The 27,755-nt window shown below is 35.2% G+C and overlaps 1 protein-coding gene across 6 annotated transcripts in view; it reads left to right on the top strand.

The window, feature by feature from the left end:
• The window catches only part of Atp9b (ATPase phospholipid transporting 9B (putative)), a 351,973-nt gene that overhangs the window by 43,381 nt on the left and 280,837 nt on the right, over positions 1–27,755 (top strand). For all 6 annotated transcript variants that reach the window (XM_063231400.1, XM_003463321.5, XM_003463322.5 and 3 more), the window contains one exon: positions 4,696–4,804. In XM_063231400.1, coding sequence (XP_063087470.1) covers positions 4,696–4,804 — 109 coding nt within the window. The remainder of the gene's footprint in view (positions 1–4,695; positions 4,805–27,755) is intronic.

Here is a 27,755-nt window from a genome sequence, read left to right as displayed (position 1 = left end):
ACAGCTGAAGGTTTTAGGCCCTGGTTTCATGCTCACTGAATGTCTGCCTGTCTTTTTTTCTCCTTTTCTTTCCCTCTCTCTTTCTTTCCTTTTCTCTGCTAATTCTAGTGCTAGTAATGAATTTATACTCGTGGGTTTTTTTGTCTCTGACTTGTACATTCCTTGATAACTGGTTTGATTTCTCATTGATTTGTAATGATAAATTTTGTAATGACAAATTTTCAGGCTTGGAAAAGTTGACTGTAATTCCCTATGGTATATTTTTTCACTATTTTAGGGAAATATATGATTGAAACATAGAATCTCTTTTGTTCTAAAGTGTACTTCATATATATATATATATATATATATATATATATATAAATTTTTTTTTTTTGTACTAGGGATCACACTCATGATCTCACGCTTGCCAGGCAAGTGCGTATGCCGCTAAGCTAAATCTCTAGCTATACTTCATATAATTAACACCATTCCTAATGGTAAAAGACAGAATGCTTTGCCCCTAAAATCAGAAACGAGGATTTTTGCCCCTGTTACTTCTGTTTAATGTTGGGTTGACAGCAGGGAGAAAACAGCAGTTGGGTAAAAAATGAAATAAAAACTGTTTATATTGACAGGAAGAAAAGCTAGCTATATTCACTGATAGCATCATATTATATTTGGAAAACCTTAGAAATCCATATAAAAATGGATCTAAAAGTGAATTAAGGTTACGAGATACAATATAAATATACAAAAAAATCATTTGTTTAAAAACATTAGCAATAGCCATCTGAAAATGAAATTAGGATAGTAATTCCACTTATAATAGCATCAAAAAGAAAAATACTTGGAAATAAATTCAGCTGAAGTGTGAGATCACATACTGAAAATTACAAAACATTTTTGAAAAAAATTAATGAAATTTAAATATATGGAAAGTCATCCCCTGTTCAAAACTTAGTGTTACTGTGATGACAGCATTCTCCAGGTTGATCTGTAGATTTCCATCCAAGCAGTATCAGGTTGGCTTTTTTTTCAGAACTTGACAAGCAGACTCTAAAATTGATATAAAAATGCAAATGATACAGTGTAGCCAGTACACTCTGGTAACAGTAGATCAAAGTTGGCAGACCCATTTCATAACTGAAAACAGAGTGGTACTGATGTGAAAAAGATAGATTTACAAAACAGAGAAGTATAATTGAGAGCCCCAAAATAAGCCTTTATATTTATGACAAATCAATTTCTGACAAGTGCACTAATGCAAGTGGATGGAGAAAGAATAGTCTTTTTAAGGAAAGATGTTCCAAGAGCTGTGAAAGAACCAGATTGAACCCTTCTTCATACAGAATACAAAAAATGGATCATAGTAGTAAACGTAAGAGCTAGAAGTATAAAACTCCCCAAAGAACACACAGCAGGAACTCTTGTGACCTGGAATACCGAAAGACAAAGAAAAAATATGTACATTGGATTTTATCAAGATTTTAAAATCTTTTTTGTAGCAAGACTCCATGAAGAAGTAAAAGGATACCCCAGAATGAGAGAATAAAACCAAGCAAAGTAAAACAGAATAAAGCCAATCAAAACAAACCAGTGTAAGTGACACAAGACTTCAAAACAGTATGAAATCAGCAGTAGTTACCACAATGCTTCTTGTCTTCAAAGTAGCTGCAGATACCTTCAGACGTGGTAAAAAATCAAAACAGAAAAGACTAGAACCAATAAAAACAAAACAGTGAATGCAATAAAGGTCTTCAAAACAAGATAATAGTAAATCAAAAATGGTTACCATAATATATCTTGCTGTCTGTGAAACAGCTGCCTGTACCATTGGTATAACAAAATCAAACAAAACAAAACAAAATGAAACCTAACCCAACAAAACAATGAAAATGACACAGGACTTCAAAACAAGATAATAGGGAATTAACAGTGGCTACCACCTTCAGAAGGAGATCCCCCATAGGTACCATATTGCATACTGTTATCTTCTGAATAGATGGATCAGACCACCAGCCCTAGACTTGCAATACCGCAAGGTCGCTCACACTGGGGGCTCTGGGTGGGGAGATTGGCTCTTCTTGTTTCCCAGCCTGTGTGCTGGAAGGGGGTGGGATCTGGCTGTCCCCCCCAGCAGCCCACACATGGCACTGATTTGCATGGAGGGCTTGCTTCTTGGTAACTTCTTGTTCTTTTCCCCCCCAAGATTATATGTGTAAATTACTTATCTAGGAGGGCATTTGTATTCAGAATAAGTAAGTCTTAGAGCTAAAATACTAAAAGATAATTAAAAAAAAATCAATGAAGTATTTGAATATTTACTCCCAAAAGATACCCCAGTGGCCTTTAAGCACATAAAAAGATGGTTTCATCATTGTCACTAGGAAAGTGCAAATTAAAACCATAAGGTAGTATTTCATACATTATAGGCTTGTTGTAGTTAAAAAGGTAAGAAGTAGCAAGCGTGGGTAAGGATGTTGTGAAATTAGAATCCTCATTCTTTGCTGCCTGGATTATAAAGTGGAGAACATTTTGGAGAACAGCTTGGCACTTCCTCAAAATATTAGAGAGAGAGTTACCTTGTCACCCAAAATAAGCAAATCCATAGAGACAGAAATAGATTAGCTTTTGCTAAGGATTGGGAACAGGAGGTAGAAAAGAGAGGTGACTGCTAATGAGTTTGTGATGATAGTTTTCTAAAAATTAAATGGTGATGATTGCACAATTCTGTGAAGATACTGAAAAACAGTAGATTATGTACTTTCATAGGATTAAGTTCATGATATGTGAATTATATATCAGCAGAGCCATTATTTTAAAGAAGAATAAACTGAATGCTAGGTGTAGGTGAGGGTCAGATTCTGCTTGTCAGTGTTTACATTTGGGAGACTATAGTGCATAATGGATAACAGTTGTTCATGGCTTCTTATCATTGAGTCTGAGTGGCTTTAGGACTGTTCTTAAAGTAGGGCTTTTAGTGTATGCTGGAAACACTGGCAAAGATGCAGTGAGACACATCATTGTGTGTTAGGCGATTGCTCATAGTTCCCTGGTATTGGAGGGTAAAGAAGCTTTGAATGGAGACAGGATAGAGATCTGTTCACTCTTCTGTTTGGGTAGGAGGCACAGTATAATTTGCAAAGAGCCTAGGGAGCTGTTAAAAGCTTTGCTTTCCTCTATAGGATTGTTTTGAGGGGAATGAGCTGGGGGAGGGGACACTGTCTCAGTGGGGCAGGGCCTTAGTCCTGCTTCCTTTTCTTAGAGTGGTGGTCAAGTGGAGAGATGTATTTAACACAGTGGTTGGAGGAAGGAGGACGTCGGTATTACTCATAGGTGATGGCAGAAGAGTACATGGAGAATTGGGTGAATTAAAAGGTGCATTGGGTGACTGGAAAAAATGCACAGGCATTGGAGCAGCTAGCAAGGTGTTATTTAGGAAGCTGAATGAGTGGAGAGGAAAAAGGAAATAGGCTAATGCACACAGTATTGAAAAGCAGACTTTGTTTGAGGGCATTTTGAGTTGAACTGTGGTGAAAAGAAATTGAAGGGTATTAGGATGTGGAAAAGTTTCCATGGTACAGGGAGGTGAAAACTTGGTGTATTTAGGTGGTTAGAGCCAAGGGGCAGCTTAGTAAAGAGAATTAAGCAATCCAGAGATACTGGTAATTATGGAGAACAAGTGCATGGACTTGTGAGTAAAGAAAGGTGAGATGTCAGGTCGAACTTTAATGAGAAGAGAAACTGTTTTCTGATATTTGTAAATTGCAGCCTCTACAAATGGTTTCAAAAAGAGTGTTAGGGAAGAGTGCTGTTTCAATACTTATAGGAAACATTGTTTCAGGACCCACTTAATTTTTTTCTGTGTAATTTTAATTATACAGAAAAAAAGGACTATAATGAGAAGCTTATGGAAGAAGTTGCTTTGTTTAATCATGGGGAGATTGGCTTGAATATCTTTGTAGCATGTCAGGAAATATGTATGTATCCTTTAAAAGAAGTAATCATTGTTCACATGTCAGTAGAGTAACAGGTTTCAGATAGGTTACAAATTGGTAGAAGTTTTATAGCAGCTAATTAATATATTTAGATTTTTTATTAAAAAGCCAGGTGAAGATATACTATGAATGTACCTGTACTCGCCAATGCAGTTTGTAGAACTCACTGTGTAAGAAAATTAATCAGTGTACCATAGGGGCTGGGGATTTAGCTCAGCGGCATAAGCGCTGCCTTGCAAGCAGGCAGTTGTGAGTTCAATCCCTGGTACCGATAAAAACAAAAAAGACAAAAAAAAAAAAATCAGTGTACCATACCAGGGTATATTTTGTGTGCTAAATCCTTTAATTCTATCAGAAAGATTTAAAAACTGAAACTCTTTAAGATTTTAAGTCAGTCATATTTCAATGCCTGAGTGTTCCAAATATAATTCACAAGTTTTCTCAAGAGTGTAACTTTTTTCTTTAGGTTATAAGTATTTTTAAATGTTTGAAGTACATGTGATAGGAATTAAATTTTTTTCTTGGTCATTTTAAAGGTTGTAACTCTTACTGTGTGTTAGTTTCTTTTGTAGTGTTTCATTGTTTCTTTTTGTGTTTCATTTTATGTTTTAGAGAGTAATATAAATTGAAGGAAAAAATAAAGCTAAGTAATTTTCCCATGACTATTTGGTAAAGTTCTGTTTTGTAAAATACCTTATTTTATTTTGTTTCATAGGGATTTGTTTTGGCAGTTACTATTACACGTGAAGCCATTGATGAATTTCGGCGTTTTCAGCGAGATAAAGAAGTGAATTCACAACTATATAGCAAACTTACCGTAAGAGGTTAGCAAGATGTTTTTAATACTACCTAGCATTTGTGTAATTCAATCATTATTTTAGAGTTAACAAATAATAATAAAGGAAAACATACCCTAATTTTCGTTCTTGAAAATAGCTTTATATGATTATACATGCCATCCAGTTTTCTTGCAGTATATAATGCATGCAATTCCAGGGTAGATATTTATCCATTTTCTAGATACTTGGATGTGTGTATATGATTTATATGTGTTTATATTTTTATATTACATATAAATGTGTATGTAAATACATATACAGATACTAAAATTATATAATATACTGTATTATTGTACATAGACACATGTGAAACCCAAGTTACATGTATCCATGTTCTGTGATGTATATCACTTTGTCTAAAATCTGTTTTAGTATTATGTTTTTAACATATTTATAAAGGTCAGACATCTACCCCATGGTGTTAGTTATCATTAATAAAAGGGCTTTGAGGACCTGAAGTAAGTGTTATGATTTTAATAAGATAATGGTTACATCACATTGCTGCTTTCTTTGTTCAAAAATTTAACGTTTGTTTAGTTTAAATTATTTTTTCTTAAAATTTTTTTATTATTTTGAAGGTAGTGAAGTACAACAGAACAAGACAGAACAAAGCCAGTTGAGACAGTGTTGTGAAATTGGTATAGAACTTCACAGCAGGTTACCAGGATAACTGTAGTAGGTACCATAGTATATCTCTATCTTCACAGTAGTTGTTCTTTCAATCAGGTATAGCAAAATCAAATGAAATATAGAACTTTATAGAATTTATCAAAACAATATTAAATAGAGAAATACCATTAATCAGAACAAAGCAAAACAGTGATAAAAATATCTGCCTTCAAAGAGATGGTAGAAGGAAATCCCCCTTATTTGCTGTATTGCATATGGTCAGCCTCCTAAGAGATGCTGAGATCTCTGGCTCCCATTTGCTAAGAGGGGCAGGGCGGAATTGAATGTATGATTGTTAGCCTGCTTGCCAGTAGGCTCATGGCCGCATACCAGGGAGGTGAGCCGGTTGCTTGGTTTCCAGCTTACATTCTTAAAGACCTTGTTTATCTGATTTTTCAGTTCATTAATAGAAAAAATAAAGCAGTATCTTAGCAAATGAATGGAGTAAGTTATTACAGGTAGTCACTGTGACAACAGAAAATAACCATGCATTGGCGTTAAGGGAGACACTGAAACACTAAATGGGAATGGAAACCAAACTCAAGGTACTACGCCTTGTACAAGAAACCAAAAGTCTGTTGAAAGATGAATTTCACAGTGGATTTTGTATCTTCTTAATGTATGTGAACATGTATGATGGATTATAAACCTAAAATAATCTCTTTAGAATTGTTCATTTTAATAGCTTATTGAACTGTACACCACATATAAAATTCATTCACTTAAAATGTTCAGTTCTTTGATATTTGGTGCTTTCCACTCACGCCTGAGAAACACTACTGTATTTTGTGTATTTATTGTTTAACCTACTCTGAGTTACAACTAGAATCATAATACATGTGATCATTTCTTGCTGACTTCCTTTGTTTCGCATATTTTTAGGGTTCATCCATGTGGTAGTAAGATCAATACTTTTTGTTGATAAATTACGTTCTGCCGTATGATGTATCTTATTTTACTTATTTATTTGGATGGACAATTGGTTGATGCTGCTGCAAAATTTGTGTATAAACTTTTGCATGAGCATTGTTTTCATTTTTCTTGGATATATTTCTGGGAGTATAAGTGCTATATTAGAAGATAACTATAACATTTTGAAGAACTACTGATTTTCCTGATTGGCTGTCATATTACACAGTCTCATCAGCAGTGCATGAAGATTCCAGTTCTACTACATCCTCACAAACACTTCTTACTGTCTGCCTTTTTTAGTGTACCTATTACTTTTGGATTGTTGAGGGTATGAAGTAGTATCTTGTGGGTTTAATTTGCGTTTCTGTAATAGCCAGTAAATGTCTTTTCTTATGTTTATTGACCATTCCTATGTCTTGTTCAGACGGATTGTCTATTCAGATCTTTCACCCACTTTTTAAAATGGGCTTCTTTTCTATTAGGTGCTGAGTTATAAAGAGTTCTTCAGATATCCTGGTTTAAATGTTTTATGATTGCAGATATTTTCTCCTATTCTGTGGGCTGTATTCCCCCCCCCCTTTTAAACATATTTGTATATGTATATTTGTTATTAATGCTGCTTGTATTTTTGGTGTTGTGTCAAGGAAACAATTGCCATCTTAAGTTGTTTATAGTTTCTGTTTGTTTTGTAGGAGTTTTATAGTTTTAGCTCTTTACATTTAGGTGTCTGATTCATTTTCCCACAGTACTTTTCTCCATGAACATTAAGATGTCCAGTACCATTTGTTTAAAAGACTTAATTGAATTGAAAAATTATTAAAAAGCTTTGATGCTTAAAATATTGGCATGGTAGAGAAAAGGTAACTCTTAGAAAAAAAGATAAGCTTTAGTTTTGGAGAAAATAATTTATAAATGGTTAAATGTAACTTTGCACTGTCTTTTTAAGTGCATAGTATATATCTTAGCTTCTTTCAAAAATGGTTTTATCAGAGATGTTTGAACTGGGTAGAGATGGGCTTCTGGTGCATTCTTTGTACACTGGACAAGTAGGATGATGATGTCAGTATAAAAAGCAGGATAGGCAGCTGCACATGCCCATCCATCTGGAGAAAAACAACAATAACAAAAAGCAGTATGAGAACCAGCTTTCTTAGAACTCTGTAACACAGACAGATTTGTAATACCTGTGTGACTGCTGAGTCCAGGAAAAGGCAACCAGAAAGCTGTGCTTTTCCTTTTTTCTCTAAGGGCTTGCTCTTGCTTTAGTCCCTTTCTAGCAATCTTGAAGATAGCAGTCAAAGTCTTTTCAGAGGAGAACCTACTTAAATAAGGATGATGTTTTGTTTCTCTAAACAGTTCACAGTACAGCTCTCTTGTTTACCTAACTTGGAGGTCAGGACAGGAAAGCAGAAAAGCAGCATCAGTTATTTAACTGAGTCCCCAGGTTGTGGAACAACTACGGAAGCTTGGGACAAAAATTTAGAGTTGAGTCCTCCACTAGCATGTAAAGTCCCAAGAGAAAAAGCTGGAGAGAAAATATTTTTGGCAAATTTGAGCATCAGAATTTCCTGTGTATCCTTGGGAGTTTTGAGAGCCACATGTAGGCTGAGAGCTGGAGAAAAGACCTGAGTTTTTTCACCTCTGGTGAATCTCTGCATTCAGTACAAATGGAAAATGAAAGCTAAGGCAGAGCTATAAACACTGTCAGCTGTTTGTTAGGTCCTGAGGAAGGCTGGAGTACAGAGCCAATCTTGAAGCCCCCACCCCCTAGTCTTTGTCAAAACACTGGCTGAATGGAATTTAGGGGAGGAAGGACAAGAAAGTAGAAGGGAGACAAAGTACAGGAAATTGATGAGGTTGAAGAATTATTAAAAGAGAGTGTATATAGTAAAAGTGTTTGATATGCATATATGATGGTACCACAATGAAACCTATTCTATATAATTAAATACACTGTTAAAAACTGTATACTAATGGAGGACAGTCTTAAGAGACCACATGTACCGAAGAACATACACGTTACTATACCTCTTTGAAAAATCAATGGATAGACCCAGCTACATCTTAACGTATGCTCAAGCAGCTAAAAGAAGCCATGAGGTAGAAGATACCAGTAAAGGTATAGAAATTGTGTAAAGAACTCAAATGACTTCTAGAACTAAAAAAAAAAAAAAAAACAATAAATGATAAAAACCTTTTGGAGATTTTAGTTATTTAAGCAGGCTGAAAAATGAGTACTTTTGAGCCTAGGTTAGTTGAAATGTCCAGATTGAGGAGCAGAACAAATGAAGAAAAACAAACAGCTCTTCATAGACCTGTGGAACCCTATAAAATATACCAACATATACATCATGGCAATCCCATGATGGGCAGAGAATAAGGAAGGAATATTGACTAGACACAAATGGATGTTTTCAGGAAGTGCAGTGAGCCAAGGATAAATAGATTTTTGTACTGAGACACATAATCAGACAGTTTAAACTTAAAAAACCAAGAGAACATACTGAAAGCAGTTAGAAAGCAGTGATTAGCCACATAAAGTGTATTCAGTAAGATCACAGAAACCATAAAGGTCTGAAGGGAATTGGACTATGTTTTAAAAGCAATTAGAAAAAGAAAAAAAAAGATGAAGAATTCCACATTGTCTCTCTAATATAAAAAATAATAAAAACTGAAAGAGTAATAAGATCCAAAATGCGTAATGGATATGGTGATAATGAAAGGGAAGGAAAGTGCTCTGAAGGATGCAAATGTATGCATGCTTAGGTGTGTAAGATAGATAAGCATACTACTAAGTTTCGTTAGTTTAGCAAATGGAATAGTTTGTACTGTCATTGTTTGATTGTCCACTTTTTATGCTTTCATTTTGTAACTTGAAAAACTACTTCTAGGATAACAATATGTAATTTATAAACTAGTGATTTCTTAGTTTTTTACGAAATTCTGTATTATTTCCACCCTTTTTTCTACTTTGCTTTTTTTCTCTAAATTAAAAAAAAAAGAATTCTGTGTATGGTAAAACATTCCAGATAAACGAAAATGGGTGTTTTGTGCATTTAAAGACATCATCTAAAAAGTGAAAAGGTGACTTAACAGAATAAGCGGAAGCATTTAGAAATTATATCTGATAAGTGTCCAGTATCCCAAATATGTTAAATTCTCTTAAAATTCAACAACAAAAAGAGAGTATAACTTAAAATGAGCAAAAGAATCTGAGTGGACATTTCTCCAAAGAAGATAGAGAAATGGCTAACAAGCACGTGAAATGCTGAAGTAATATCGTTAGTTCATAGGCAAATTTACACTGAAACCCCAGTGCGATGTTTCTACATACTACATATAGGTTGGCTATCATTAAAAAAATTGTGAATCAACAAGTGTTGGAAGGATCTAGAGAAGTTGGAATTCTTATACTTTTCTTGTGGGAATGTATCTGTGGAAACCATTTTGGCAGTTTCTCACGTAGTTAAATATATTTAAAACAGAGACCCACCCACTTTTGTTCATGTTCATCATAGCACTGTTCGCAACAGCCATAAGTTTCTAACAGCTTAAATGTTCATCTGTGGTTGAGTGAATAAACAAATTGTTATATTTCTGATGGAGTGTTATTCAGGCATGAAAATAATAAAAGTTTGATACATGCATGCTACAACATGGATGAATCTCAAAAATATACCACGTGAAAGAAGCTAGACGCAAAATGTCACATTGTATTTTGATGATGTAAAATAGGCTGAATAGGTAAGTTAATGGACGTAGCATATAGGTTGCTGATTGCCGTGGCCTAGGGAAAGAAAAAGAGGGCAGTTGCTTAGTGGGGGTGAGGTTTTCTTTTGTGGTGATGGGATTGTTTTGGAACTTCATAGCATTGTGGATGTAGTATGTGTCACTGAATTATTTATATTAAAATATAGTTATTTTTATGTCATTTCTACCTAAATTGCTATAAAATGTTAGGGAAAAAGATACTGTCTATGCCTTTCACACTCTTGAAGAAGTACTTCAACTCAAAGTGCTTTAAAAATAGTTTTCAGTAATTTTATTTCAAATATAAATGGAAGTCTGCTTTTTAAAACATCAGTCATCACTGCTGGTGACCTAGGAAGTGAAAGTTTTCCATGTGGATGAGGCCAATGGCAGCAATATCTTGTCTTTCTTGTGTGTCAGACAATATTCATAGTACTTCACCATCGTTCAGGGTCGGTTGGTGTCATCTCCAAGTCACTGAAGAGACACCTGAAGCTCATGCTAAATAACTGGCATAAATCCCAGCAAGCTATTAGACATGCTGGTACATCTGCCTCGCTTTTTCTTTCAATGCCAGCAATGATGACTGATCCACAATCCTTTTTAAAGAGTTCCTTAGATCTCCAGACAAAACATGCAAAATTGATACAGTCCTATGAATGTTAACTGTTTTGTTCAACAACTAATAGCATTTGTAGCACAATCATCTTAGCTATCTTAAGTGTGTTTATACAAATTGATATTTTTTCTGTTTCCTTCCTTTTTTTTCTCCTTTTCCTTGAGTTATTATTTTTTTCCCATTTGAGCAGATTCTTACCCTCTCACAGTATTTATTGAGGATTTTTTATCTTATGTACTCTCAGCATGTCTTATACTAGGAAGACAATGTGGTATTTACACATGTGAGTTTGATTTATTTCACTTACGAGTATAATCTCCAGTTGTATCCTTTTACATATAAAAATCTCAATGTCATCATTCTTTTATCTGAGTAGTACTCCATTGTGTAAAAGTACTACATTTTTTTTTATCCATTTCTCACTTGATGGGCATTTAGGTTGTTTCCAAGATCTGGTTATTACAAACTGTGCTGTTATAAACATGGGTGCACATATATCACTGTGGGTATTTTCAGTTCTGGGAATATGCCCAGAAGTAGAATAGCTGGGTCAAATGGGACTTCTAATCCCAGCTTTTTGAGAAATCTCCAGACTGACCTCCACAGTGGTTGTACCCTTCTACACTCCCACCAATAATGCAGAAGTGTTCTTTTTCCTCATAGCCTCTCCAGCATTTGTTGTTGGTTTTCTTGATCAGACCATTCATTCTGGAGTGAAATGGAATCTCAGTGTGATTTTAATTTATATTTCTCGAAAGACCAATGATACTGAACATTTTTTCATGTATTTATTTGCCATTTTTGACCATTTAATATGATGCTGGCTATAGGTTTGTCATACATGATTTTTATCATGTTGAGGTAAGACTATCCTGATTTTCTATAGGGTTCTTATGAGTGAATGTTGTACCTTAATCAAAAGCTTTTTCTGCATCTATAGAAGTGATCATGTGATTCTTATTTTTGGCTCTGTTGATATGGTGGATTACATTTATTGATTTATGTATGTTGAACTACCCCTGCATTACTGGGATCAACCCCACTTGGTCATGGTGTACAATCTTCTTGATGATGTGCTGCATTCTATTTGCCAGTATTTTATTGAGAATTTTTGCATCTATGTTCACTAGGGAGATTGGCCCTTTGTGCTGTTTTTTTTTTTTTTTTTTTTTTTTTATCGGTACTAGGGATCGAACTCACGACTGCCTGCTTGCAAGGCAGGTGCTTACGCCGCTGAGCTAAATCCCCAGCCCCATTGTGCTGTTTTTTGATTGGGTCTTTCTTTTGTTTTGGTGTCAGAGTGATAATTGCTTCCAGGAATGAGTTAAGAAGAATTGCTTTCCATTTAATGTCATTGATGAGTATGAGGAGTGTTGGCGTTAAGTGTTCCTTGAATTTTTTGTAGAATTCTACAGTGAATCTGTTGGGACCTGGGCTTGGATTTGTTGATAAGGTTTTAATTATATTTTCAGTTTCATTGATTGAAATTGGGTTATTCAGCAGTTTTACTACTTCTTGATCCAGCTTTGTAATTTATGTTTCTAGGAATCTTGTCTATTTCTTCTGTGTTATCAGACCTATGAGAGTAGAGGTTCTTGAAGTAGGTATTGATGATCTTCTGTATTTCTACAAGGCCTTTAGTGATATCACCCTTTTCATTCCTTACTGCATAAATTTGAGTTTTATCTTTCCTTTTTAAATAAGGTTGGCTAGGATCTTATCAATTTTATTCTTTCAAAGAACCAACTCTTTGATTCATTGATTCTTTGTGCTGTTTTCTTAGTCTCTATTGTGTTGATTTCTGCTCTGATCTTTATAATTTCCTCCCTTCTTATGGCTTTGGAGTTGACTTGTTCTTCTTTTTCTAGATGTTTGAGGTGTAGCATCAGGTTGTTTATTTGTATTTGTTCTGTTTTCCTGATGTGGGACTTCACTGCGATAAATTTTCCTCTGAGGACAGCTTTCATTGCATCCTACATGTTCTGTTAAGTTGTATTTATATTCTCATTTGCTTGTAGATACAGTTTAATTCTCTGTGACTCACTGGTTGCTCAGCAGCATATTATTTAATTTCCATATGTTTGTGGAGTTTTTGCAAACCTTGGAGTTTTCCATGTGTTTTGTGGAGTGTTTTATTAATCTCCAGTTTCAAGGTATTATGATCAGATAACATCCATGAGATAATTTCAGTTCTTTTGCATTTAGTTAAACATGTATTCTGGGCTACTATATGGCCTATTTTAAAGAATGTCCCCTGTGCTGCTGAGAAGAATGTATATTCTGATGTTGGGTTGGAACACTCTGTATACATCCACTAAGTCCATTTGTTCACAGATGATTCAGTTCTGTTTGTTTTTTTTTTTTTTTGCTGATTTTCTGTCTAGTTGATTTGTTTTTTTGTGTCAATGGGGTGTTAAGGTCTCCTGTTATAATTGTATTATGGCTTATTTTATTTTTCATTTCTGTTAATATTTGTTTAGTGTAGCTGGGTGCTCCCAGATTTGGTGCATATATATTTAAGATTATTATCTCTTCTTGAAGTTTCCCCCTACCTAGTAGGTAGTGATCTTCTTTATCTCTTTGGATCGTGGTTGGTTTGAAGCTTACATTGTCTGCAAACAGAATAGTTATCCTTTTTTGGAGGGGGGTGTTCTGTTGTAGACAGTATTGTTTTCTATCCTTTGACTTTTCGTCTATGACTTTCCTTTTGGTTAAGATGGGATTCCTGTATACAGCATATGGTTGGATGTCATTTCTTGATCCATTCTGCCAGTCTGTTTCTTTTAATAGGTGAATTGAGGCCATTTACTTTAGTGGTTATAACTGGTATATATTGGTTTATTTTTGTCATGTTATGTTTCTGCTGTTGGTTCTTTACCTTTCCCCTCTGTTTAAATTTTTGCCTTCTTTAGTGGTTCTTTCCTGTGTCTGTCTGGAGTATCTTTTAGCATTCTTTGGTGGTCTAGAAGTTCTTCAGCTGTTGTATGTTGTGGAAGTGTCTCCATCAATTTTAAAGGACAGTTTTGCAGGGTATATCAGTCTGGGTTGGATATTGTTTTCCTTTAGGATATGAAACAGTTGACTCCATGTTCTGCTTGACTTCATTGTTTGTGTTGAGAAGTCTGCTGATATTCTGATGTGCTTTCCTTTATCGGTGATCTGTGTCTTCTCTCAAACAGCTTTTAATATTTTGTTCTTATGTTGAATTTCTGGAATGTTGATTATTAGATGTCTGAGTGTATTATTTTGGTTATGGCTATCTGAGTTCTGTATGCTTCACTTATCTGTATGTCAGTTTCCATTGCCATGTTAGGGAAATTTTTGACTATTCTGTAAAGTCTTTTTATATCATTTGTGTTGTCACCTTTTTAATTTATCAATCTTTGTTGGTGTTTTTCTTTGCATCGTCTTGCAGCTGTTGAATTATTTGCTCATTCCTTGTTATTTTTAAAAGATCTTTCCTATTCACTAGTTACAATCTTGTCTTTGAGGTCTGAAAGTCTATCTTCACTTTCATTAAAGTAGTTTTACAAATTTTCAGTGGAACTTTTGATTTCCTGGATATCTTTTTTAATCTGTTTCATGCATTGTTTGCACCTTATATTGTTCATTCAAGGTTTCCAGCTTTTTGAGGTGTTTCTCTATTCTTTTTAACTATGTCTTTAGATGTGTTCAGCATTTCTTTCATTACATTTATTATTTCTTGTTTTACGTGGGAGATTATTTCTGATCTGAGTTCTCTTATAGCTTCCCGGAGTTGTTTGTTTACTTCAGTTGCTATTATTTCAGGAGTTTGTGGTGTATGGCTTACATTTTCTTCTATGTTCATGTCTCCAAGGCTAGTTTGGGATGGGCTGGAGGTTTGAGATTGCATTTTGCTCTTTAGGGAACCTTAGGGAACCTGAAGAAGGCTAGGTCTCGTTTCTTGGGTGGAGAAATATCTATCCCTACTGCAGGGAGTTTCCCCAGTTGAGTGGAGGTCATTAGTGAGGCCTTACCAGGTGGCTTGCAGCCCCTTGGTGTCACTAGACAGGGCCCAGCTAAGCCCTGAGGGTCCTCTGGTGAGGGAAGTCTGTGGGTGGGGCTCTACTAGGCTCCCAGCCACATGCCAAGCTGCATGGCTGGGTGGAGATGTGAGGTATGTATTTTATCCCAGCACATATTTTAAGTATCTTAGTTACTCTGGAATGATTTTTGTGTTGGCGCAGTTTTATTTTCTGATATACTACTTATTATGTAGGAATTACCCTGATGATACTTCACTTGCCTTCTCTCTGTTTATGACTTTTTTTTGCCTCGCCACTTGATGGGAGGCAATCCCGGGGGGAAGGTAAGAAGGCAAAAATAGGTCTTCCTGTATGTCAGCAACTCCTGAAAGACCTTCTTGTGTTCTTTTGGATTTGTGGATTTGGTGCTGTATAGTTTTTCTCTTTGCTAGGTAGAAGTGTGTACATTATAGGACTTGCTTGTAATTGTCCAGTGGGCTAGATCACAGTCCATTCCCCCAAATATATTACTAAACACCTGCTGTGTGTAAACCACCCTGGTGACCTTATAAGATTAAAACATGAAGTAATTTTGAACTTTTCTTTGTAAAAATTATATGCAGTGTTCTGGGAAAATAGGATAAATTCAATGCTTTTTTTTTTTTTTTTTAATTAGCCAACAAATCCCAGCAACACTAAGTATATGTTCCAAACTTACACGTAAAGCTAGTCTGATACTTGTGTTTGGAATGGAATCCTTCCGACAGCTAGTGATGATTGTTTCCAGCATGTTTTAATTGTTATTTGGAATAGTTCTGGCATTTCATTTGACACGTTCTGAAGTATTCAAACATGAATTTAAAAAGTCTGTTGTCTTTGATTGGTGGGAGTGTGTGGTGTGAGAGGGGAGGGAGAGAAACAGGAGAGGGTGGAGAGAGAAATGCAGGAGAGGGTGTAAAAGTTTACCTTTTACATACTTACATGCTTTCACACAAAATACACAAAAGTCTTTATTTCTGTGTATTTTAGTGTCTTTGATTCATGTTCATTAACACCACATAGTTGTTATACAACTTCTTAAAACTTAATCTTTTTACATTAAACATTTACATATCTCAATGGAATTTAATCATCTTTTAGTGAACTTACACTATTTTTGAGTAATGCTTATCCTTAATATGTAATCAACAGATCTTTGAATTCCTCTTTAATGTCCCTTTTCTACTGTTTGTACCTAGGGTATACTTTCAAAGAAATCATAATAGTTAATGGATTTTGTGGATTGTTTTACTTAGCAAAAAGGATTTCTCTTTGTGTTAGTCATGTCATAATAATAGTCGCATTTTTTTCAGTCATATAGTAAAGATTTGTTCAGTTGTCCCATTAGAAATTGCTTTGGAGCTGATATTCTTCGTAGTCAGAGTCTATTGCTGCAGTCCCATACTCAGGCACTGGTGACTTTGCTTATTGTATTAATGTAATATCATTTCTTTTTTCTCGGCTTTTGTTACAATTTGGATGCATGTTAACAATAGAGTGTTAAAAAATCACTTCTGTATTTTATGTCATAAGGAGCATCCCATTATTTGGAATTTTGCTTTCCACTATTTCATTTTCTCATGGTGATCTGTGTTCCAGAAATATTTAATTAGGTTCAGGCATGGTGGCACATTTCTATAATCTTAGCTACTGTACTTGGTAGGCTGAATCAAGAAGATAACAACTTTGAGGCCAGCCTGGTCAATATAGTGAAACTGTACCTTATCTTAAAATAAGTAAATAAATATCTTTAATAGAAAATTAGAGAAATAAATGATTTGTAGGTTTTAAATTACTCAGAATAGCCTGATGAAATTTATTGCTATTCCGTTCTCTGTATCACTGGATGCCAGTCATTCTACCATATATGTGCTGTATATGCTCCCTATCTGTTAATCATTTAATACCTGTCTTAATTATCAGACTGACTGTCATGATATTGCAGTGCTTGTATTTAAGTCCCCCTCATATTACTTGATCATAGGTCCCATATGTAAAACTAGTGAAGTTGTAATTTAAATATGCCAAAGAAAACCATAAAGTGCTTCCTTTAAGTGAAAAAACTTAAAATTTTGAGTTTAGGAAAGAAGAATAGTTATATGAATTCTGAGGTTGCTAAGATCTATGGTAAGAATGAATCTTTTTGTCTGTTAAATTGTAGGAATGAAAAATAAATTCTTGCTTATAGGCTGGCTGTCTTAGTCACTTTGTTGTGACTGGCACACAGTATGTGATACTGATAATTTATTTTGGCTTACATTTTCAGTCCATTGTTTGTACTCTCAAGTGCAGAAATGGCCCAGTGGAAACCCTGCCATGGAAGGAAACTGTTCATGTCACGGTAATCAAGAAGCAGAAAGAGGAGGGAAGAGCCCTGGACTGAGATACACAATTCAGCTGTAGTGCCCTGTGATCCATTCACGTGAACTGGAAAGTTCAGCCTCTGAACATGTCAGACCTCTGAGGGATGTTTTAGACCTGAACCATAGCACTGTCCCACTTCAAACTTATAAATATTAGGGCTACAATGCATGAGAAGTACTTAATTAAAATGAAAAAAGCATTAAATTTTAGGCTTTGAAACTACCTCTAGTTTCTGGCATATTCTAAAAGTCTTTGGGCTGTGTCCTCTGCCTTATAGTCCAAAGTAATTTTCCTGTTAACATGCTCAGCTTTTCTCATACATTTATCACATGTAATGTCTTTCCTTGAGACATACTTTCATCATCTTTATTATCTGTGGTTTAGTTTCAAATCTGAGGTGCATTTGATAAGAATTTATCCCAATATTTCATTTAGGAGCAGTCAGTGTACTTTACCATGTTTAAGGTTTTCTATATACTATAGAAGAACACATCATCTGCAAACAGTTACAGTGTAACTTTTTTCTTTCTGATTTGGATGCCTTTAGTTCCTCTTTCCTAATTGCTCTGCCTAAGACTTTCATGTTGAATTGGAGTGGTGAGAATAAGCATTCTTATCCTTGTTAGGTCCAGATTTTACTATGTTTAGTCTAGGGTTGTTTCTTTGTTAGTATGAGTCTAAAGCTGCCTAAGTATTCCATTGGTGACTGTAGATTGTGAGTTTTTCAGGTTTTGCAGATAGATGCCTTTGTGACCTTTGGTATTTTTTATAGCCTTCCTTTCTGGAAACTAGCTTAGTCTTGAATATTCAAGCATATTCTTCTTTAGGACCTCTTTGTCTTGGTCTGAGGTGTCCTCTTATGGCCTTTCCCATGTCCTGTCATGTTCTTGATGAGATGCACCCTTTTCTCTGTGTTCCCTCCAAACCTTGCTACCATGGCCAGCCCCCACCAACAGCCAGACCCCTATGCTCTGCACTAATCATTATTTTTACTTAACATATAGCTTTCAGCACTTTAATATGTCTCAGGCTTTATTTGGTTTGGATTTGCCTGGAGTAGCAGTGTCTATGTTAAAAGATAAATTGTTAAACTTTTTTGTTGTAAGTAGAATTTATGCCAGTTACTGTTTTCCTAATACAATAGTCAAGCAGTTTTATATTTTATGATTTTTTACTGGTACATTTTAGGGATAAATAATGGTTACATTCATCATAGAGAATTTGTACCCGTACATGATATAACTTGATTCTTTTTTTTCCATTTCCCTACCTGCTCTTCAACCCCTCCTCCCTTCTATTTACAGAAGCTTTGTTTGCATTTTTCCTTTTCTTTTTTTTAACTTTGCACTTTCCTTTCCCTCGTCTTCTCCTCACCAATTGAACATTTTCTTCCTGTTTCACAATACCTGTTATTCATTTTTGTCCTTATTTTCACTTTCAGTTTCTCACACCAGAGAAAAAGTGTGGGATTTACACATATGTCTGATTTATTTTACTTAAAAGTATGGTCAAAGGTGCGTTCATTTACCTAGAAATGTCTCAAACTTATCCTTCTTTTTGGCAGAGCAGTACTCTATTGTATATAAAAAAACACATCTTCTTTATCCATTCACAGTTGATGGGTATTTGGGGTGCTTCCAAGATTTGGCTGTTACAAACTATGCCACTATAAACAGGGATGTTTATATCACTGTGGTATGATGCTTTTAGTTCTTTAGGGAAGATACCAAGATGGGGAATACTTGGGTTGAATGAAACTTGGTCCTAGTTTTTGAGGAATCTTCACACTGATTTCCACAGTGGTTGCACCAGTCTGCACTTCCAAACCTGCTATGGAGAAGCGTTCCTTCCACCACTCCTTGGCTGATTTCTTGATGAGCCATTTTTTCCAGGATGGAATGGAATCTCAGCATTGTTTTAATTTTCACCTCTTAGTTGACCAATGATGTTGAACATTTTTTCATATATTTTCAATTTCTCTTTGATCTGAGAAATGTGTATTCGTTTTCAGATGCCCATTTTTAGATTGGATCTTTAAATTTGGAGAGTCTGACTTTTTTGAGTTCTTTATATATTTTAGATATTAGTCCTTTGAGAAATAGCTGGCAAAATTTTTTTCCTAGTGTGGATTGTCTCTTCACTTTGTTGGTGGTTTCTCTTGCTGTGCAAAAGCTTTTTGATAACATGATCCTAGTTTTTGATTCTTTATGATAGTTCCTTTGCCATCAGGGTTTCACTCATAAAGTCTTTGCTTGCACCAATGTCTTCAAGGGTTCTACGTCTCCTTTCTTTTCCAATACTTAGTATTTATGTTTTAATATTTAGATCTTTGATACATTTTGATTTTATTTTAATACATGGTAAAGGCAAGCAATTTTAGAATTAACCTACCTGGAAGACACTTTAGCAGTAATTTTGTCTTACTCATGTATTTAATGGAAAAAATTAGCCAAATTTCATGAAATTACTTTAGGAAAGGCTGTATGAAGTGTGGCTATTATGTCTAGTAATACATTAGCATGACAGAAGAGTTTGGCTGGATGGGATGTTTTGACTTGCTTTTTACAGTGATTTTGCTGCAAAGGAAGTCTTTCAGCTATTCTTCATATGTTTATTGTATTCTCTTGCTGTGGCTTATTGTCTTTCATATGCTTATTTAATAAACTGTTCTTCAAATGCTACAAGAAGTACATGGGTAACTTGTTAGTGACTTTCTGCTTGCTTTTTCAGACTTAAAAAATTTTACCAGTCTAAATTTAATCATTTTGATCAACCTAGTATTTTAAATATAAGGTGATAAAATTCTCAACTAAATGGAAAGGCAAGTTATACTTTTCACATTAATGAATAAAATCTTAAGTTTTGTGAGTTAATTATCATGAGTGTATCGGTGAGGGACATATCTCCAAACCAAAATCAAAACTGATCGAAGATGAAATATTAGAACAGGAACATTAAGTCAGCTGGAAGAGAGAATGAATAGAACTCTTGAAGACATTGATGTAGGGAAGCACTTTATGAACAATACACCGATCACATGGGAAACATCACGAAACATCTTATTTCTCTTTCTGTAATTTTGTTGTTAGTGTGAAGGAATGCTATTGATTTTTGAGCACTGATTTTGTATCCAGCTACATTGCTGAATTTATTTATTATATCTAGGAGTCTTTCAATGGAGTTTTGGGGGTCTTATGTAGAGTATCATGTCATCTGCGGGATCTCATCTTACTAGAAGCTTTTGCATTAATTAAAAGTTTTTGCTTTTGAAGAGACAACTCAGAGTGGGGAAAATTTTTTTTCTAACTGTTCCTCAGACAAAGGAACTGAAAGTTAGAGAAGTGAAAAAAACAAAATCATGCAAACCCCACAAATTTAAAGACCAAATCCAAAAGTGATGTACCTTGAGACCACAATGGTTTTCTAAATGTTTTTATTTTAAAGAGATTAAGACAAACAGGACATAACAAATCAGATTAGAATCGAACAATGTAAGCAACACAGAATTTCACTAGAAGACAACCCATACTTAATAGTAACTACCACATTGTCTCTTTCTTTGAAATAATTTGAGTATAACTTCATAGACAATAGTATCAAACATAACAAAATAGTATAAAAACATTCAAGAGAGTATCACAGGGCATTCAGAACCAAATAACAGAAAACAAACAATGGCTACTATATTATCTCATTTTCCATAGAAAATTTGTTTATAGTTTCACTATCCTTCAGGATGTTTACCTACTTTGTCTTCCAACAGATTTAGTGTTTCTGTTTTAGTATTCAGATCTTTGATCCATTTAGATTTTAGTTTAGTATATGGTTATAGGCATGGGTCTAGTTTTAGTTTTCGGCATATGGAGAGCCAGTTTTTCCAGCATCATTTATTAAAAAGATTGTTGTTTTTCTAGTGAACATGTTTGGCTTTTTAATCAAAGATAAGGTGGTTGAGTGTGTTGGCAGTTGTGGTTGTATCTTCTGGTCTGTTCCATTGATCGTCAGATCTGTTTTTATTCCAGTACCATATTGATTTTATTATAGTAGCTTTGTAGTATAATTTCAAGTCAGGGATTGTGATGCCTCCTGCCTTGCCTTTGCTGCCTAGAATTGCCTTTGCTATTCTAGGTCTCTTCTGGTTCCAGATGAATTTTAGGAGTGGTTTCTCTAGGTCTGTGAGGTATGTTGATGGTATTTTCATTGGGATTGCATTGAATCTGTATGAGTTTTGGGAAAATGGCCATTTTCACAATATTTATTCTCCCTGTCCATGAACTAAGGATGTCTTTCCATTTTCTGAGATTATCTTCAGTTTCTTTTTTCAGGGTACTATATTTTTCCCTGTATAGATCTTTTGCTTCTTTTGTGAGATAATTCCTAAGTATTTCATTTTTTTAGATGTTAGTGTGAAGGGTATGGCTTCTCTTATTTCTCTTTCTGTAATTTTGTTGTTAGTGTGAAGAAATGCTATTGATTTTGAGCACTGATTTTGTATCCAGCTACATTGCTGAATTTATTTATTATATCTAAGAGTCTTTCAAGGGAGTTTTGGGGATCTTTTATGTAGAGTATCATGTCATCTGCAAATAGTGATAATTTAACTTCCTCTTTTCCTAGCTTTACCCCTTTTATTTCTCTTTCTTGTCTAATTGCTCTGGCTAATATTTTCAATACTATATTAAATAGGAGCAGTGATAAGGGACATCCTTGTCTTGTGCCTGATTTTAAGGTAAAGGCCTTCAATTTTGGGCCATTTAGTATGATACTGGCTGTTTGTTTGTCATAGATGGCCTTTATCATATTGAGAAAAAGACAGTCTATTCCAATTTTCTGTAAGGTTCTTATCATGAATGAATGTTGGACCTTATCAAAAGCTTTTTCGGCATCTATAAAAATGATCATGTGATTCTTGCTTTTGACTTTATTGATATGGTGGATTATTTATTGACTTACGTATGTTGAACCATCCTTGCATGCCTGGGATGAATCCCACTTACTTGGTCATGGTGTATAATCTTCTTGATGATTTGCTGTATCGTGTTTGCCAATATTTTATTGAGGATTTTTACATCTGTGTTTATTAGGGAGATTGGCCTGTAGTTCTCTTTTTTAGTTTGGTCTTTCTCAGGTTTTGGTACTAGAGTAATACTTGCTTCCAGGAATGACTTAGGAAGAATTGCTTCCCTTTCGATTTCATTGAAGAGTTTGAGGATTGTCGGCATTAAGTCTTGTTTGTATTCCTTAAAATTCCACAGTGAATCCGTCCTGGCCTGGGCCTTCTTTGTAGGTAAGGACTTAATTACATTTTCAAATTCATTAGTAGAAATTGGGTTATTCAGCAGTTTTACATCTTCTTGACCCAGCTTTGTAACTTCATACGTTTCTAGCAGTCTGTCCATTTCTTCTGTGTTATCGAATCTGTGAGAGTAGAAGTTTTTGAAATAGTTGTTGATGATCTTCTGTATTTTCTTAGAGTCTGTATTGGTTTCGCTTTTTTCGTACCTTATTGCATGATTTTGAGCTTTTTCTTCCCTATTTTAATTAGGTTGGCTAGGGGCTTATCAATTTCATTTATTCTTTCAAAGAACTAACTCTCTGATTCATTGATTCTTTGGATTGTTTTCTTAGTCTTTATTGCATTAATTTCTGCTCTGATTTTTATAATTTCCTCTCTTCTTTTGGCTATGGACTTGACTTGCTCTTCTTTTTCTAGATGTTTGAGGTGTAGCATCAGGTTGTTTATTTGTATTTGTTCTGTTTTCCTGATGTGGGAACTCAGTGCAATAATTTTTCCTCTTGGGACTGCTTTCATTGCATCCCACAAATTCCAGTAAGTTGTATTTGTATTTTCATTTGCTTTTATGTATTGTTTAATTTCTTCTTTAATTTCCCCTGTGACCCACTGTTTGCTGTAGAGTGTATTATTTAATTTCCATGTGTTTGTGTGGTTTTTCCAGTTACTTTTATCATTAATTTCTAGTTTCATGGTGCTATGATCTGCAAACATGCATGGGATAATTTCTTTTGCATTTATTTAAATATGTTCTTCAGGATCATATGTGGTCTACTTTAGAGAATGTCCCATGTACCACTGAGAAGAATGTGCATTCTGATGTTGTTGAATGGAACACTCTGTATATGTCTATCAAGTCCATTTGTTCACAAGTATGATTTAGTTTTGTTATTTTTTTGCTCGTTTTTTGTCTAGTTAATCTGTCCCTTGGTGTCAATGGTGTGTTAAGGTTACAATTGTGGTATTGTTTATTTAATTTTTCATTTCTATTAATACTTGCTTTGTATAACTGGGTGCTCTGTAATTCGGTGCATGTATATTTAAGATTGTTATCTCTTCCTCTTGAAGTTTTCCCCTAACCAGTATGTAATGACCTTCTTTAACTCTTGGATCATTCTTGGTTTGAAATTCACATTGTCTCCAATCAGAATAGCTACCTCCCCTTTTGGGGGTGTTCCTGTTGCATGAAGTATTGTTTTCCATCCTTTGATTTTCAGTCTGAGTTTCCTTTTGGGTTAGATGTGTTTCTTGTAGACAACATATAGTTGGATATTGTTTCTTGATCCATTTTGCCTGTTTCTTTTAATTGGTGAATTGAGACCATTTACATTAATGGTTATAACTGTTATATATATTGGTTTATTGTTAACATGTCTTTATCTTTCTATTATGTTTAATTGTCTGCTTTGCTTGGTGGTTTTTTCCTATGTGTATCTAAACTCAGTATTCGTTGCAGGGTTGGCTTGGTGATCATGAAGTTCTTTAGCTGTTTTTTTTTTTTTTTGTCATGGAAGTATTTTATTTCTCCATCCATTCTGAAGACAGTTTTTCAGGGTACATCAATCTAGGTTGGAAATCATTTTCCTTTAGGATCTGAAATACTTCACTCCATGCTCTTCTTGACTTCACTGTTTGTGCTTAGAAGTCTGCTGTGATTTTGATAGGCTTTCCTTTATAGGTGATCTATCTCTTCTCTCTAACAGTTTTTAATAATCTATTTTTATGTTGGATTTCTGGGATGGTGATTATTATATGTCTGGGTGTAGTTTTGTTTTGGTTATGGCTATTTTGAGTTCTATAATCCTAATGTCAGTTTCCAGTTTCATGTTTGTGAAATTTTCAGCTCTTACTTCTGTGAATAGCCTCTTGATATATTTTGTTTTGTCCCCTTCTTTTTCATTTATCCCTATCAATCTTATGTTGATTTTCTTTGAGTCATCTTGCAGCTGTTGGATTGTTATTTCCCGATTCCTTGTCATTTTTAAGAGATCTTTCCTTTCCTGTTCACTAGCTGCAATCCTGTGTTTGAGATCTGAAATTCTATCTTCACTTTTGTTGAGGCGGTTTTGACAACTTTCAATGAAATTTTTGATTTCCTGTATATCTCTTTGAATCTGCTTTATATATTGTTTTTTTCTTATAGTGTTTATCCATCAACTCTTTCTTTTTGTTTTGTTCCTCTAATTTTTTAACTGTGTCTTCTTTAGATGTGTTCAGCGTCTCTTTCTTTATTTTTATCATTTCTTGTTTTACGTGGGAGATTATTTCTAGTTTGAATTTCTTTAAAGCTTCCTGGAGTTGCTTCTTTATTTTAGTTACAATTATTTCAGGTATTTCAGGCGTATGGCATATATTTTCTTCTATGTACATGGCTCCTAGACTTTCATGGGATGGGCTGAATGTTTGAGAGTGCGTTTTGGTCTTTCATTTTGTCATTGTCCTGTATTTCTGTGTTTCAAGTGTCATTCCAAAGCTTCCCCTGGGCATGTTGGAAATTGTCTCTTATGTCCTGGGCTCCTGGGACTCCTCTGGTAGTGTTGCTCCCTCCTTGGGCAGTGAGGCCCCCAGATTAAAAGAAGGTTGCCAGGGAAGGCTCAGGCTTCCTAAAGTCTCCTCAAGTTGTGGAGCACCTCCTCCAGCAGCAAAGCTCCCCGGACGGAAAGAAGGATACCAGACAAGGTCCAGGCAGACCCAAATCCCACCAAGCCCAATCTAGTGTGGCCGCAAGCTGAGTGGGTCTCCAACCACCCTGAGCAAGGATCTCAAACTCTCCCAGGGGTTGGAAGTTGTGTAGGCATCCAGCTCCTGGGTGGCAAAGCTCCCCGGGCTGAAAGAAGGTTGCCTGTGCCACCTAGACAGGCCCTAAACCTTCTCCGCAGGGCATCCCCCTCCTCCCGACGATTGAGACCATAAAGGACTTCAAAATAAGCCTATAGTAAATCCAAAATTGCTACTGAAATATATCTTGCTATGTTTGAAATAGCTGCTCCTGCCATTGGACTTGACATAATCAAACAAAAGTGAAAAAACCCAACCCAACAAAATAATGAAAACAATATAGAACTTCTAAAACAAAACCATAGGGAATCAACAATGCCTGCAACCCTTAGAAGGAGCTCTCCCATAGATGGCTCACTCTGTACCACTATCCTCTGAACCTGTGATCAGACCACTGGCCCTGACCTGCAATGTTAGTGACACACTAAAGCACCACAGGCATCCAATTGCATTCCTCCTCCGTAGCTATCATCATTGCCTGTGTTTCTCCAGATAAGCCTGTCACTTAAGGCAGTGTGTTTGTGCGTCTGTGTGTATGCATGTGCTGATAATTCCTGTTTGCCAACCCACATGCTAGAAATGGCTGACGTCTGTCTGTTGCAGTCTGGTGGCGGCCTGAAAATGGTTCTCATTTTCAGACTCGGCTTGCTTGCTGCTGTTGCTTTGTTTTCTCTACTCCTGGTCCACAAATGGTGCAGACACACCGCGAGAGACTGGTGTCTTGTTTTTCCAGTGTGCAGTGGCCCGTGCACGGCACTGGTTCCCAGACTGGGCTTGCTTGGTGGTGTAGCTTTGTTCAGAAGGAAGTGTAAAGGGAGGGAAAATGGAAACAAAGCTTTTGTAACTAAGAAAGGAATAGAGAGGGTAGGGGATTGGGAAAAAAGTTACATCATGAATAGGTACAGATTCTGTAGGATGAATGTGATTATTATGGATATCTAAAATGTACCAGTAAACATAATTAATTTAAAAAATAAATTTTATTCATTTTGATCAACCTAGTATTTTAAATGTAAGGCGGTAAACTTCTCAGCTAAATGGAAAAGTGTTATACTTTTAACTTCAATGGATGGACTGTGGGTTACTTAGAAGATGTTAGAGTCTCTTTTGCTCATATTGGTTCTTTTATTTTTAAAAAATCAGTTTTATTGAGGCATAATTTTGTATACCATAAAACTTAACCCTCCTTTTTTTGTAGAACTGGGATGAAATGCATTGCCTTCACACCGCGCTACATTCCCAAGTTGTTCTCCCTACATTGTTTTTGAAACAGTGTCTTGCACAGTTGGCCGGGCTGGCCTTGAACTGGTTATTTTCTTGTTTTAGCCTTGAAGAATGCTGGGATTATAGGTATACACCATGCCTGGCCTAAATTCACCTATTTTAAGTATACAGTTCAGTAGGATTTCTTTTCTTCTCCTTTCCCTCCTTCTTCTTTTTCGTCTATTTGTCTGTCTGTTTTTAGTAATATACCAATTGTGCAGCATCACCACAGTTGATTTTGAGATCCTTCATACCTCACACAGTGAATCCTTACCTACCTTTTCTTTTTGCTTGTGTCTCAGGCATTTGCCAGTCTACTTTTTTTCTTTGTAGAGGATACTTTCCTGAACATTTCATATAGTTTTCTGCACGTTAATGTATGTGGAGTCACAATACACACTCTTTTGCATCTGGCTTTTTTTTTTTTTTTTGTTATCAAGTTTTTGTTTTTGAGGTCTTTTATATTGTGAAATGCATTAGCAATTGGTCTGATATTTTCTTTGAATTGCATCTTCGATGAGTAGAGTACAGTTGATTTATTTATTTTCAGATGATCAGCATTTGACTTTTGGAGCTTTATGATGTTTGTGTGACAATTTGCTTCGCATGTAGTGAAGCAAATAATACAGAGCTCTTTGGTATGTATTTTTAAATGTTATGTACTTTGTTACCACATTTCCACAGTTGCCATAGAAATGAATGCCTCTGAAGATGATGGTATTGGTAGCCTTTCCACAGCCTGTCTGTTCTTGTGAGGTGTATGTTCAAGTCCTCTGCCTTTTAAAACATTGTTTTTTCATTTTAGTGTTGTGTGGTTGGAGGAACTTGGCCATCATTTCAGGTACAAGTCCTGTGGTCATATATCTTTGCTGTGAATATTTTCTTCTAGCCACTCTTGTCTTACAGAGTTTTTTAAACTTTGATATATTTCACTTAATCAATACTTTCTTTACTGTTTTGTTTTTCTGTTTCTTTTTGATACCAGGAATCAAGCTCAGGACCTCACACTTGCCAGGCAAGCTCTATTTTTCTGAGCTACATCCCTACCTCTAATACTTTCTTCTATATATTTAGTCCTTTCTGTGTCCTTTTCATGAAATTTCTCTTGCCCTTCTCACTTGTTTGAATCCTCACTTTATATGCTCCACTTTAGTATCTTGAATAACTATTTGTAAGAAGACAATCTGTAATCATCAACTAGTGATTTCTTACTGTTTATTTTTTTCTTTGAAATTATGTATTATTTCCAACCATTTTCTGTTT

This window comes from Cavia porcellus, unplaced genomic scaffold, assembly GCF_034190915.1.
Source record: "Cavia porcellus strain 051 isolate PalLab524CR breed Dunkin Hartley unplaced genomic scaffold, mCavPor4.1 scaffold_20, whole genome shotgun sequence".
NCBI classification, from domain to species: domain Eukaryota; kingdom Metazoa; phylum Chordata; class Mammalia; order Rodentia; family Caviidae; genus Cavia; species Cavia porcellus.
The sequence above is the reverse complement of the archived record's forward strand: the minus strand, read 5'-3'. Positions and strand labels throughout refer to the sequence as shown.